General features: G+C 47.5%; 1 protein-coding gene across 1 annotated transcript; it reads right to left on the bottom strand.

The window, feature by feature from the left end:
* Window positions 1–442: 442 nt before the first annotated feature.
* Window positions 443–12,136, bottom strand: DRC7 (dynein regulatory complex subunit 7). The gene is made up of 15 exons (XM_066194320.1): window positions 12,006–12,136; window positions 11,429–11,603; window positions 10,458–10,583; window positions 9,767–9,961; window positions 9,315–9,467; window positions 8,776–8,994; window positions 7,952–8,062; window positions 7,072–7,147; window positions 6,443–6,571; window positions 5,501–5,629; window positions 4,826–5,052; window positions 3,852–4,067; window positions 2,660–2,770; window positions 1,482–1,583; window positions 443–785 (listed from the first exon to the last, which is right to left on the bottom strand). Exons 1-15 carry the CDS (start codon window positions 12,134–12,136, stop codon window positions 672–674), a joined length of 2,214 nt encoding a protein of 737 aa, XP_066050417.1. The 3' UTR covers window positions 443–671.
* Between the last annotated feature and the right edge of the window lie 2,294 nt (window positions 12,137–14,430).

Below are 14,430 nucleotides of genomic sequence, written 5' to 3'. Positions count from 1 at the left end.
ATCTTTTGTCATTACAGGGTTCTGTAACAGGTCAAAGAAACGTTACATTTGTGAACTCACCTGTTCAAAACCTTTGCTTATGCAAAACTTACTTATAAATTGGTTTAAATATTACATTGGAAAAGAATCAGTATTTCCAAATAATCCTGCTCCTGCTGCCAGCAGCTATGGAGCAGATTGGGAAAGTAAAAGCCCTGAAAGACTGTGCATGGTTCTCTCCCCTTCTGAGGCAGACCTTAGGGCTAAAGTCCCCTTCAGACTCTAGTCTCAAACATGATGGAATTTCATGAGGAGACGATGTAATTGCGGATGGGCCTTAGAACAAAATAGGGAAAAGGTGCAGAATGGTGCAAATTCATTAAAATCTCCACAAATCTGATGATAGTGAAAGATTTATTGCAGGCAGCTCCAGAAAAGGAATGAAGAAATCAATCATGCCCGAGGTGCCCACCTGGGTGAGGATTTCTGAGCAGCACCTCTTTAGGAGAATTTTTTTTTCTATTGTGCCAACTGCTTTTCCCTAGAACAAGAAGGAAATACCAGAGGGAAACTGCAGTGGGCCATGGACTAAAGTATTTTACAGAGTAGCTTCAGTGCCAAGTTCCTGGGGGGCTGACTTGTAAACCTGCCCTGCTCCGGGAGGCATTCCCAGTCCCTGCAGAGTCTCTGCTTTACATTGTGGAGTTGGTTGCAGTGCGGTGGGTGAGGGATTCAACCTCCCCTCCGATGTGCTGACTCTCGTTCTCCAAAGAACCCTGGCAGCTCTTCTGCTCCTCTTCCAGCACCTATGAGGGAACAAGCAACCAGAGGTCAGGGAAATAGAGAGGAAAGTGAGGAGCAAAGACACACAAAAGCACAACTCAGAATTCACTGGGCTGAGATAAAGGAAACCACAAATTGGAGCTGATTTATTTTTGAGGGGGACAAAAAGTTTGAGATGAGGTCTTATGAGAAAAAGAGAACAAGGGGAATCAAAACATGGAGCAGGAAGAGGCAGCAAATTCAAATGTGTTGCCTCACTAGAGTCAAGAAGCCCTGGAGAATCAAATTCATTTGTGATTGAGATAAGGATTAAATTTCACCCTGGAGTTATTTTGTTCTTTATCTCACATGCTAATTACAAATAAAAATGCATATATCTATATATATATACAGGCATATTTGTGGCTCTTTTAAAATATTTCCCCAATAATCTCTATTATCAACTAATTATTCTTAATTGTTTTCTTTATTAACTAAACAAAATAACACAGTAATCTTTCTTGGTGATGCAGGTTTTTCCAGAAAGTCAGAAGGTGACCATAGCATGACCATGTTATATTTCCCTGGGAAGGCAATTGAAACTGCTGACTTACTGTGATTTGTCCCAATATATTTTAATATTAAAAGCTCTTCAGAGATAATTCCTGATAGAGAAAAAGCTTACTCTGGATTTCTTTAAATACATGTATTGAATGTTGACACTAATGAAGTTTACCTACTGTGGCTTTGTGCTCTTGTCCTCTCTTTGCAGCGCTGTACATTGAAACTGACAATTTAATATTGGCTTCTTCATCCTTACGGACCATCAAAATATTTAACATCTTCCAAGAGATCAGAAGAAAGACCCCTCAGCTTTCCCACAAAATGACTGTACCTTTACAAGCTTGACCTGCTAACAGAGCAGATGCTGCATACAAGAATTGTAGAATAAGGTTAAATATAGACCTGTGCAAATGTGTCTATGTCCTGCTGATAGAGCAAGCTGACAGAAGTCTTAATTTTAGGTTGTGACTGTGTATGAAATTCTTGAATGCAATTACTGATATTAACTGGTAAGAAAACTCTGAGTCCAGAAAAGCTTTGCCACTACTTTAGAAACTGCACTGATAGCTTTGGCTTATTCTTTGTCTTATATAGGATATGCAGCACAAACAATGAGAATATTTTGTCTGTTGATAGATCAAGACTGAGAGATTTGGCAAGGTGGTTCATGAAGTCACAATAAACTAGCTTCAAATTTCTCAGGAAAAAATGTGATTTTTGCAAAGTTGTTCTTAATTATTACTAATATTCTGGGCTAATATAGTTGAGCATTCCATCTGCACCTCCTTCAGGGATTTCTCTTCCTCAAAAAAAAAAATAAAAGAAATTCAATAGCTGTGCCTCCATCTGCCAGAATGATTAGATTTATCATGAAGCAATTACAAAGAACATGGATCTGTTACACCAGTCAGTGTGATTAGCAGTAAAATCAAAGTGTTTTATGAAGTTGTTTCCCTACAGCTGCTCACACAACAGGTCACTTCAATATTTTGGATAGTTTCCTGGCAATGCCTAGCCCCTAAATACAACATTACATACAATATCCTTTCTTTTTGGCCTTATTCCTGGGCAAATGGCAGGTAGGCTTCCAGATGCCCCAATTCATATATTGTCATTTGCTCTCTGAAATGTTTCCTCATAGGGAAGGAAGACTAAGAGCAGGAGCAGGAAAGTGTGTGACTCTCCATAAATATATTACAGCTACATCTTCACTGAACAATACCTGAGTAGCAAGCATAATAATTCAGCATGGAGACCAGCTTTGTGTTACTTTTATCACAGTTTGTGCTGGGAAGGATTTGGCAACCAGTCAGCTGAAACTATTTCTACACCTGATCAGCTGTGACACTGTTACCTCTGCTTCAGAGTCCTGCACTTGCTGCTTCAGCTCCTTCTGTTCTTCTCTCAGCTCCCACAGCAAGTCATACAGATGGAACGTGTTCTTGTGTTTCTCTGAGGACCATGGCTAGAAGCAGATAAGTCAGTGAAAAGCAGCAGCACTCTCTGGGTGCACAGGATCAGGTACTCTGCTGGCAGAAACTGGCACAATCCTGCTCCAGCCAATAAAGCAACACTAGTTTCCATCATTGAAACATCAAAACCATGGTCAGCATGAGTTTATCAGACTTCATGTTGATTTGGAATCATAATGTGAGCCAGATGGTACATCCTGCACTTTGCTGATGCTGCAGTCTTATAGTAGGAATGAAATGAGATGAATAGGAATGTATAGAAATAGAAATGAAAAAAAAATGAGATTCCAGCAATGGTGTTCCGTGTATTCTCCCCAGTGGGAAATAGAAATCAAAAAAAACCCAAACCCATAACATTAAAAAAAATCCCTATTTATAATCTCTGTTTGGTTTTCTTAAGTGTAATTGTGTAGCATCACTGCAGAATTTGCTGGCAGGCTTCTGCCTCTGGTTACAGACTCACACTGATGCTGTTAGTGGGGTGACCCCCCACCCCTTGACGTGATCATTTGGCTTAATGGCAGCACTCTGCTTCTTTTGGAATATCTTTTATTTAAGGCTATCTGTCTATCTATCTATCTATCTATCTATCTATCTGTCTGTCTATCTATCTATCTATCTATCTATCTCACCATCTTGCTCTGCATCTGCAGGGCAAACACTAGGAGATTTAAGGAACGATAGGACCCAAGAAGTCCATGACAGAACCAGAACCCAAGTGTCTGCCTTTGCTGCTCTGTTCTTGCTCTTCTTGAAGAGGGAACAACAGAGGAAATTTCAGCTTCCCTGCCATGAATCTGCAGAACTGAGCCCAACAGCTGCTGAACCTGCATTTTGCAGGATCCCAGGGGATGTGGAGTCTGCCTGATGACCAAATCTGAGAAGATGACCTCAGGCATGGCTAGAGCAGGCCTGTCATGTCACACCATGTCCTGCACTCCCAGCACGGCATCTCCTTGGGCTATTGGTGTTGTCAGCCTGGAGGTGTGCAGGTGGAGTAGAGGGGCAGCATGGAATGTCATGTTTCTAGTTCTTTCACTGACATTTCACCTTTGTGTCTTGTGATCTTCATACCTGGTATTTGACAGTGTTTTCTCTGCTCAGAAAGATTTCATCTGCTCTCTTCTCCCTCCCTATTACTCTGCAGAAAACCACCTGGGAGGCAATGGTGTCATGAAGCTCGAGGTGATATGTCAGCTGGATGATATCATCTTTGACCATAAAGATACGTTCCTCTATATCTTCATCAGCAGGCTTTTCTGGATTTCTATGGAAATACTCCTTGATTTGCTAATGGAGATGAAAAAAAAAAAAAAAAAAAAAAAAAGATACAGAAGCAACTTAGACAACACAAAACTGGCACATTTAGAGATCTGGGTAAAACCCCAAGGTAGAAAATGTGCTTTTCCACCTAGACCTGCATCTCTTGGCCAATGGTCCTACTGTTCTTGCCTGTGTCTTAAAAAAACCCAACCACAAAGCTGCTTAGAGCAATACAGAAGTTTCCTATTTGTGGAGCAGAGTATGCTTTCCAACCTCCAAGTTAGCTTGGGATGCATCCCTGCCTGAGGGAACTGCAGGAAGCAAGATATTTTGAAGAAAAGCAAAGTTTCCCACATTTCCCAGCACAGGGGAGGAAAAGATAGCATGTTTGGTGCTGGGCCAAAGACAGGCCACTGCATGGCTCTTAAAATGGTATTAGTTTGGGCTCAGCACACAAAATCATTTTCTTAGTTTTGAATCTCGTGAAAATTTTGTTCCAAAATCATAGTCACTTTTTTTTTCTTTCCTCTGACACACAATTTCCAAGCCTTAGTTTCCTAGTTTAATTCTAGCTGCTCAATGCAGTTCCTGACAACTGGTCACACTGTAGCTCTCTGTCAGGAAAGCAACTGCGAGACACAGCAGCTGAACAATGCTTGGATGTCTCATCTGGGGTTTTGCCTCAGCCATGCCCACTGAAAATGAACTGAAGCCCCAGGCAGTATGTTTTGCATAGTTTAAATATCCCAGTGACACATATTTTTTTGTTCCTGCCTTGGCCATACCACTATAGGCCGGGGGTTAGCATCAGCTGTGGTGCCAGCCTTCTCCGTTTTCTTTTCTCTTTCGTCAAACTCTATGTGCCGCGTGTGCAGGAAGTCCTCCCGCCCCATGAAGTACTCTGTCATCTCAGTGGCATTTTCAAAACGTTTCCAGAGGCCATCGACTCGTGCCGTGTGGTAAAACTCCACTGTGTGCCCAGTCTCTGGTTCCAGTGATGTATAGGAGTGAGCTAAGGACAAATCACACACGTTTTCAGAGTTAGCAGCTGTAATACACTGAACACATGCATGTCCAAGGAAAGTCTTATTTTCTTCAGCTTTAGCAACAGACCTGATGCAGGACTTATCCCCAGCTGCACAAAACTGAGAGAACAAACAAAATCCTAAAGAGAAAGTTTCAGCTTCTATCAATTCTACTGATAAAAGTAGAAATGCATCACACTGATACACATTTCTCTTATACATAGAAAACTATATAGCTGAGGGAGCACTGCCCAGGACTGCAAGCCACCAATCCAATTCTCTACTCTTCACTGGAGACCATTTTATTTATTTAGGCAATTTATCCCACAAGTATCCTGTCCCTCCTGCCTTTCAGCTGTGGGCTTTTGCCACTGCTAGAAGGGAGTCATGTGAAATCCCATCATCTGCAGTGGCTGCCCGGATGAGCTGGAATACCTTTAAGAAGGAAGGAGTGTCCTGGCTTGAAATGGTCTGTGATCAGCTGTGTTTGTTTATTCACTTCTCTCATATACAACAGGTCTTCTCGGTGTTTGAACCATTCCTTCACCTCCAGCTCTTCAGTACCTGGCAAGAGACAAGTCATTTTGCAACCTTATGTCACCCTGTTGGAGGTGGCAAAATTCTGATGAGCTCTCAGTGTCTGTGCCAGCACCCTGTGCTCCTGATACAGCCTCACTGGAACTGCCCCTGTGCACAGGGGAGTTTTGAATGTGAATCCTAATCTACATTTGAGTAGATTAATTATACCCTAAGAGGATCTATTCTTCTCCATCAACCAGAACTAGAGTAATGAGCTCAGGAATAGAACATGACAGGGCAAAGGGCTATGGATAGGCAAGAGAAATTCCATCCCAAATACTTAATGATGTTGTCAGGAGATGGGAGCATCACACTATCCGTGAAGGTTGAGGGCAGGACACTGTATGTCCTGTTAGGAATCTGCATGGTTTCTTGGACCAGCTGTTAAAAAATATTGTTTTCAAGTACAGAGGCATCCTCAGGCTGTAGCTGCCCCTTTCTATGGCCCCTTTTGACACCAATGAGGAAACGAGGGTAGTGACACTACTGGATCAAGTCAAACCAGCCTTCCATTTCTCTGAAGGCTGAAAATCCAAGCAGCTGACATGTGACACTGAACAGTTTCACTGGTGCATAAAACAGATTCAAACGCTTGTGAAAACCCCTAGCAATCCTGGAAAGTTCAGGGGTTCAACAGACTTAGTGTGATGAAGAGTTTGAGGATATGGTAAATAATTCCCTCACAAAGGTGAAAGGAAAATGAGAAAGCACAAGAGAGACTCTGGCAGGAAGGGGCATCATCAGCATGCCCCAGCCTGCTTGCTCAGTGTGTGGAGTGTGGTCATCCATCCTTCTTACGGTCTGAGTCTGCATAAACAGTGAGGCGTTCCACCAGCCCATCTTCATTTGCATACGCCGCCCATTTCTCCAGCTTTGCTTTATCGTACAGGACCACCTTCTTCCCCCGGGAAAAGGGATTCTCATATTCTGCAGTGGGCAAGAGAGATGCCAGATAAATTGACTCCCCTGTACTCATCCTCCCCCTCAAAAAATTTAAGATTTAAGAGGGAAAAAAACATGGTCTAAGGGACATAATGCATTTATTTATTATGTTCTGCTGGCAATAAAACTGTTCAGACCCTGCCTGTTGTCCTTTAATGTTACAATGCTATAATAACTTTTTTCTCTCCCCAAACAGGTATTTGATAATGCAGGGACAGCTCCTTGTGCATAGCAGTAACACAAAGACCATCCCAGGCAAAATTCCCAGCTAGCAGGAAAATAGTGTGGGGTGTGTGTCTGTGGGGGATGAGACAGTGCAGCACTGAGGGCAGCCACTTGAACAAACAGCTGTTGTGGCCTTCATCTGGTGCTTCACTGTTACTGTTTGACCACCTTGAAGTGAGAATCCAGTGAGATAGACAAATGTCCCAAATTCACTGAAAGGTCAGCTAGGGGCAAGCAAAAGGCAAAGGAAGAATACCTACCACTGCAAGACACTTTAATTCGGGCTACCCAAGACAGTGGCATCTCAAAGCTCATGTCTATTTCCTCCTTTTCCTGCTGAAACAGAAGCAGAGATTTGTGGTATTGGCAGCATCTCTTACTGTGCCAGGAGGCATTTTGGTCCTGGTGAACCGCAGTGATCAGAGCTCAGCTCATGCCAGGCTGTTCTCTGGGGAGCACCATGGCACAGTCATGACAGCACATCCCTACTCCAGCCTGATGAAATTATCTTCTCCTGGCTACTGCTCATGCTCGCAGGGAATGAATGTGGCAATCACCAAAATGACCAGATTTTTTTTATATAGACCGTGGAGGACTCTTTGCTCCCCAAGTATGGGCACAGGCTGAGAAGAGTAGATAGCAGGAGGGAATTATTATTTGCATTCCTCTGCCCTGCTGTGCAGGTGCAATGCCTGTGTTATCATGCTGTCTTCTGCCAATAGGACAACAATTTTTGCTTCTAGTACACAGCATTTTTTTGTATATTAGAGGACACACATTATTTCTGCATTTGGTTGGCAGGTCCACCTTGCAGCCAGGAGGGGAAGGTGACCAGCATAGAAAGAATGTCCACAAAAATCTCGTTCTGGATTTTATTTTTCAAAATTATATCACCCCAAAGGCCAATATACTGGAAGCTTTCAGACATCCCTAGGCACTTATGACAGCTGAAGTACCACTTGGAGTCCTGCTTCAGAAGGCACCAGAACTCTTCTAGATTGAGAAGGAATCTAAATCTGGCCAGAGTAGAAGGGATCTGACCTGGAGAGGGCAGCAGGCAGGCAGACATTCACAGGCCTATGGACACACTGGTTCCATACAGGGTCCCCATGGCGCAAGAACATTGCTTGGGTCACTCACCATCTTTTCTGTGTCTTCCTTGGCTGACTCTGTGGGCAACTGAGAGGGCTCATTGCTCTCTGAAAACATAATTTCCCAGCAGAAAGGATCACTCAAGTCAAAGCTGAGATCCTAGGGCATACAGGAAAAACTCTTTTAACTACAGAGCATTGTCAAGGGCCTGACACTAAACTTGACCACTGCATCAATATGTCTGTGGTGCTCTGCACCTGCCTGGGTGTCACAGACTTTAAGAACTCTAGAGATCTGGACCTCAGTGAGGTGAGCTCCTCAAACCCTTGGCTGGCTGGTGGGACCCTAAAGCCTGTCCCTGTGCCTAGAGGTTGCAGAACCCCTTCGTCATGGTGCCTCTTCCTCAGATGAGAGGAAATGGCTGGAAATGCTTCTGCCTCCTTCCTCGGGGCAAGTATTGCCCCAAGGACAAGCTGGTCTAACTCAGACCCTCACCTCCCAGACTTTGTGTCCACTGGGGAGTATCTGAAGTATGGGAAGAGCCTAACCAAGATCTTACCTGCCTTGAGCTATGCCTGACAGACCCAAAACATCCTCAACCTCAAAAGCTGTTGTTTGAGAGAAGACCTAGCCAGCCTTAAAAGCTGAAACTCTTGCACTGTAGGGATTTAATAGATGTGATCTGTATTTGCTAGCTCAGAGGCTGGGATGCCCTGGAGTAGTTCCACAGTCTTTGTAATCAGAACAAGATGACCAAAACCAACACAAGGAATGGTTAAATGGAAACTGGACCACTACTGGTGCTGGACTTCCTCAGGACTCAGGTTAGCCCAGCTCTCCCTCACGTGCCCAGGGTGCTGAGGGCTCCCTACCTTGCAGCCTCTCCGGCAGTCCTGCATGTTCACCCAGTAGTTCCTGTGGTTCCAGATGCTCTCAATCCCAAGGAAGCACTCATCTGTAGTGCTGTGGGGGTTTCCCGTGAATGGGTTGATGAAGAAGGTCTCAGGAACCTTCCTCTTCCCAGACAGAACCAGAACCCAGGCGTGCACCCGTAAGCCATGCAAAGGGTCTCGCTTGGGCTTTCCCACCTCCTGTAGCACAGAGGATAGAGCAATAATTATACCCATTTTATTGACACTTTATTCCAACACAAGGGTAGTCTCATCCTTTCCTCTGCCCACTTCTAAAGAACTCCAGGCTCTTAATGCTCTTTAAGAGTAAGGTAGTACATACCCAGCACATGTGTATGCCAGCACACACTGTGCTCCTGGAGGCCAAGTGCTCATGGCCATGATCAAGGTTGTGTCATACTTCACAGAGGAGGGTGTGAGCTCCTCTCTTTGGCCAGCCATTACCTGAATCTCAGCTCTTCTTTCTGGAGCTCACAGGAAGGTGGACTTTGCTAACTCACCATGACCTCCTCCTCCTCTTCTGTTTCCTCCTCTTGTTCAGGTTCAGGTTCAGTTTCTTTCTCCTTCTTGGCCTTCTGCTGAATCTCAAACTTGCTCTGTGGCTCTAAAGGATACTTAACTCTATACTTGTTGGGATCCTCCTCTTCTGGTACCTGCAAAATAGGGTATTCCTGTGAAACCCAGCAGAGATCAAGAGAAGGAAGTAAATGTATGGCTAACAGGTACCTCCCAGTTCCCAACACTTGGAAGTTTGGAATATTGCACCTGGTGAGCAGAAATTCAGTGAAGCCAAAAAGGCTTTGGTAAGGAACTGTAGAAAATCTCTAAAAGATTCCTTTGGTGAGATCCCTGGTACGGACTGAAACCCAGTGTGGACCTGAAGCTGCACCCCCTAGCTCAGCTCTGGAGCTCACTGGACATGAACAAGCTGAGCACTCACTACAGGTCTCACCTCCAGGGGCTTCCTGAGCCGTGGGCACAGCTCCTGAGTCTGGTCCAGGGAGCACATCTCGAGAGTGGCATATCCATGGACACAGTAGGCATCGTAGCCAGCCCCGATCAGCAGGGAGCACAGCAGCACAGTGAAGTCAAAGCAGTTCCCTCGCTGGTACTTCAGAATGGTGGTTGGGGAATAGAGTGAACTGGGCTTAAAAGAGAGAGATGCATGTTCACAGTGCTTGCTTGTGGAGCTGAAACATGCACCAGGCAGAGAGCAGAGGAGAGAGGCATTGCCCATACCCCTGGGCTCTGCCCCCTTAGAGTCACTGAGGTCACGTATCATCCCCTAGGGTTATGTGCTCCTCTGTTCCAAGGTGTCTTGGTTTTCAGAGGGGAAGCTTGTCAGCCCTTGCCTCCCACAGTGCTCCAGCTGCCCATCTGGGCTGGCTGAAAGCAGGGTCTGGTCTTGAAGAAATGGTGCTTAATTACTTAAAAGGTACCACACTGAACATGCACTGGGACTGTGGGTCCAACAGATTGCATAGGGTCTGGGAAAATCAGAGGGTTGCCTAAATAGTGAGGGGATGGTGGAAGTGTCTAAGACCCTTGTGATCCCAACCTGGGGCTTTCCCCACTGTGTCCTGCTGAAAGGCCCTTCTGTCACCTCTGTTATGTCTCTGTGGGGGCTGCAGCCCCTTTCTTACCGGTGTGATTGGGCACTTGAGAGGCTCCATGATGAGGTAATCACAGACAAAGCTGGCACAGCCTGACCAGTAGTACATGTCTGGGTAAGGCAGCAGGGTTGGCCTCACCGTCGTGCTCACAAACTTCTGTAGGGCAACAAGAGGAGTATGGCTAGCAAACAGCCCCTTGGCAGAGTCTCCTGTCCAAAGTCACCCTCAGACCACCCCTGGATGTTGCAGATCAAATTCAACATCTTTCTACAGCATATCAACAGCATCAATATCCCTTCTCTCCAGTTCCAGGATGAAAATTTCATGGGGTTGAGAGGCTGTCTGCTTGCCTGTGGCTGAAACTTCAAGCTTATCTCAGACACATTCCAGATATGAGCCAGTTCTTCTCTTCATTTTCAAACAAGTCAATAGCTACTGCCTTTTCTGGCTTTTACATCCTCCAACTTTTCTTTTTGCCTTGCATGTTAATGATACAACAAATTTTGGGGAAAGCTGGTACAAAGTAGCAATTAATTCCAGGTGCCCAGGGGTAACGTCAGGTCCCCAGCTAGACAACAGTTGTGCAGCTTGGGCCCAGAGAAGACAAAACCAGACCACAGACTTCCACATTTACTCCTTCCCTGTAACTTCTGTGAAGTTCAGAGCAAGACCTAACTCTGTATCCATACTCCCTTATCAGTGGCTGAGCCTGAGCCTTATCTATTTCATCTGTTCCTTTTCCTTCCCTTCATGTCTCTGTGGTCTCTCCCCTTTCCTAAGCATCACACTGCAGCCCACATGGCAACACCAACACTTATACGGCTCATGGATTTGGACAGCCAGGGTGTTCCTGGGGTTATGTGTGCCCGCTATGAGGCTGTGGGTTCAGCCAGCAAGTTCCCTTTCCCTTTAGCCAGAACGGGCTGCTATTCTTTCCCAGCATTTGGCACTGGAAGCCCAGTGCTCCCTGTGCTGTGGCCCAGCCCCACACCACCCCATACCTGCACACCACACTCGTTGACTGGGTGGATGAAGAGCGGCTTGCGCTCAGGGCACAGGTGAGTGTACTGCTGGAAGAAATGGTCAGCGAGCTGCAGCAGTTCCTTCTCCTGCCAGGAATTTGTCTTGTATGAAGATGGTAAGTGGGATGTGTCAATGGAGCTCCAGTCAAAATAACTTACGTGGCAGGGGGAGGCAGAGAGACAAACAATAAGCCAGGAGCAGTACAGGCGGGATGCCATGATATCAAAACATGGCAGGACTTCCCTGTTTCACAGGTAAAAAATGGGGGCCATATCCAAGGGAATGATTGTGTCATAGCCAAACATCTCTGGAGTAATGGCAAACTGACATATACCCAGAGGGAGTTCTTTATACAGTGGCGAATGGATGTACAACCAGATGAGTTACTTTGTCTTACTTGCACATGCACAGTCTTGGACAAATTCGATAGGCACAGGAAACTCATTCCCTCCCAACACCATGCTAGGGGACCACATGTGCCATCCTCGTGTGCAATCACCCTGTGGGGCCCAAAGGGATCATCTAGGCTCATCCCAGCCATAGGCAGAGACTCACAGCTCATGACTTGCGACAGAGGCTCCATCCCCAGCTTCATCTGTCTCCAGGTCGAGGGAATCACTGCTTTTCAAAGAGATTGCATCTTCTGGTGTTTGCTCCACTTCCTCTGTCTCTTCCACAGCCTCCATTCTGCCTGGCACTACAGGAATGCACACCAGGGTGAATTCAGGGATAGGACCCAGCTACACGGGAACACAGGAACACTCACACTGTGGCCGCAGTGGTTTGGTATGTGAGCATGGCTGAAGCAGCCAGAACCGTGAGAGTAAAGGGAGAGCACTGAGTTTGGGCAGGGTTTGGTAAATAAGTGGCTCATGTTCCTGGACACCCTAAGCGAGGCAGAGCAGGCAGAGCCTGGCTCGGGGCAGAGCACGTCCCCGCATTCAGACTGCGTGCCCCGTGCCCTCCCTCCTGCCTGGGGTGCTGCTGGCGGGGCAGCAGCTCCATCAATCCGCAGGGCACCGGCCGTGCCCCAGCCCGCGGCCGCCCAGGGGCCTTGGAGGGAGCGGGGCACTCTGCGGAGCCGGCAGCCCCCAAGGCCAGCGCCTGCCGTGCATCACCGCCGGCCGGGCGGTGTTTGTGCGCCGTCCCCGCGGTCAGGCTGACCCCGAGCGGGGCACACAGCGGGCACAGGGAGGCGCAGCCCTTGCCCGGGGGGCCCCGCAGCGCTCCCGGCCCTGCCCCGCCCGGCCGCCCCCTCACCTCACCCGCGGCTCCAAGGGCAGCGCGGCCGCCCCGGGCCCGGCGCGGCTCCGCAGCGCTCGCCATGGCAACGCCGCCGCCGCGCCTCCCGGGGACAGGGGCCTGCGGCTCCCCCAGCCCAGCGGGGACACCCCCGGGGTCCCCCCAGACCTCCCGCCACAGGCGCCGGGCCCGCAGGCTCCTCGGGACCCCCTGCGCTGCCCCGGACCCGGCTCCGCCGCCCCGCGCCCCTCCCGGCCCGGCCGCCAGCACCGCGCCCCGGGGCCGCTGGGGACAACGGGGAGCAAAGGAGGGGACAGCGGCCAGCCCCTGCCCGCCACCACGCCTCCGAGACCTGCTCCGAAACTCACGAGTTCGGCTCTCTCAAACTAAAGCCACCCCCAGTCATCCTTTGTTGCAGAGGCGCTTACCCAAAAGTTGGCACCAAAGGATGGCAAGACACCTTGTTCTTTTTTTCTCTGTCTCTTTCTTTTTCTTTTCCTTTTCGTTTCTCAATTTTTACCATTTCCTTTCCTTTTTTCCTTTCTCTTTTTCCTTTCCCTTTTTATATTTTCGTTTTTTCATTTTTTTCCCTTTTTATTTTTAATTGTCAGTTCATTAGACTGTAAGCAGGGTCAGATGCTTTTTTTTCCTGTTTTGTTGTCGTGGTTGAGAGAAGATTGATGGACGGATGTTCACATTAGGGACTCTGTTAAGGGAACCGTAGCAATTAAAGCTCTGAGGATGCACAGACTGCAGTCAAAATATATCAAGAAGCATCATTTTGTGTGATTCATGGAGTTTGCTGATGGTTACAGTTGCCCAAATGGCATGAACTTGTATCGAGGGCAGGGGGCAGGGGTTTAGACTGGATAATAGGAAAAGGTTCTTCCCACAGGGTGGTTGGGCACTGAAACAGGCTGCCAGGGAAATGGTCACGGTGGGGCCAAGCTTGCAAGAGTTCAAAGAAAATTTGGACAATGCTCTGAGAGGCACATGGTGGGACTGCTGGGGTGCTCCTGTGCAAGGGCCAGGAATTGGACTCAGTCCTTGCGGGTGCATTTTACATCTGGATATTCTGTGAAACAAAGTGGGGTAGGACCCTCCATCTCTCACCAGTACTTCTCAGCAGTTCTTAAAAGCCAGAAGTCAATTAAAAAAAACAGATAAGGCAAATATGAGTTGTGTTTCCAAAACTGTGTGTACTCAGCACCCAAAGTTATCTGGCCTTCGTGCGTGCCGCTGTGGTATCTGTTGTTACTGCTGCATCAAAAACAGGTACCACAAAACCGGCTGGATACACAGACTCCAGATTCCCGAGGGACAAGGGTATTTTGCTGATAGTCCCTGTTTGGGACCCTATCAGGGCTGTGAATTGGGTCAGCATCCACAAGCTGTCTGCTCATTGGAAAGGCCGTCCGTGCCGGAGGATGGACTTTCAGAGTCCTTTCCTCCCCGGCCTCCGAGAGATGATGCTAAGCAGGCTCTTGTGCAATCCCAAAGGCAGCATGTTTGCGTGGGGGAGAAGGAGGACGGCGATATAAGGCACACACGGCGGGAAGGCGATATAAGGCACACAGCGGTTGCACAGAGCAACCCCACCCTTGAGGGGAAGGAACCAGGGCAGCGGTGGATAGAAGAACAGAGAGCAGCCTGGCAATGGTAAGCGGGAGGAGAACAAGGTGGTGGGATCTCCCGGGATTGCTGCAGTGAGCAAGGAGCAGTCGGGGAATTAACTCTT

This window comes from Chamaea fasciata, unplaced genomic scaffold (genome assembly GCF_029207755.1).
Source record: "Chamaea fasciata isolate MVZ Bird 193981 ecotype frontalis unplaced genomic scaffold, bChaFas1.0.hap1 SCAF_12, whole genome shotgun sequence".
NCBI lineage: Eukaryota > Metazoa > Chordata > Aves > Passeriformes > Sylviidae > Chamaea > Chamaea fasciata.
This window is presented reverse-complemented; position numbering and strand designations above follow the sequence as displayed.

Excerpts from the sequence above, each read along its gene's own strand:
- DRC7 (XM_066194320.1), bottom strand. The coding sequence starts at position 12,136 with ATGGAGGCTGTGGAAGAGACAGAGGAAGTGGAGCAAACACCAGAAGAT. Across the intron at positions 5,053-5,500 it reads ACACTCCTTCCTTCTTAAAG|CTCACTCCTATACATCACTG; the intron begins GTATTCCAGCTC and ends ATTTGTCCTTAG. Across the intron at positions 786-1,481 it reads GACAAGAGCACAAAGCCACA|GTGCTGGAAGAGGAGCAGAA; the intron begins GTAGGTAAACTT and ends GTTCCCTCATAG.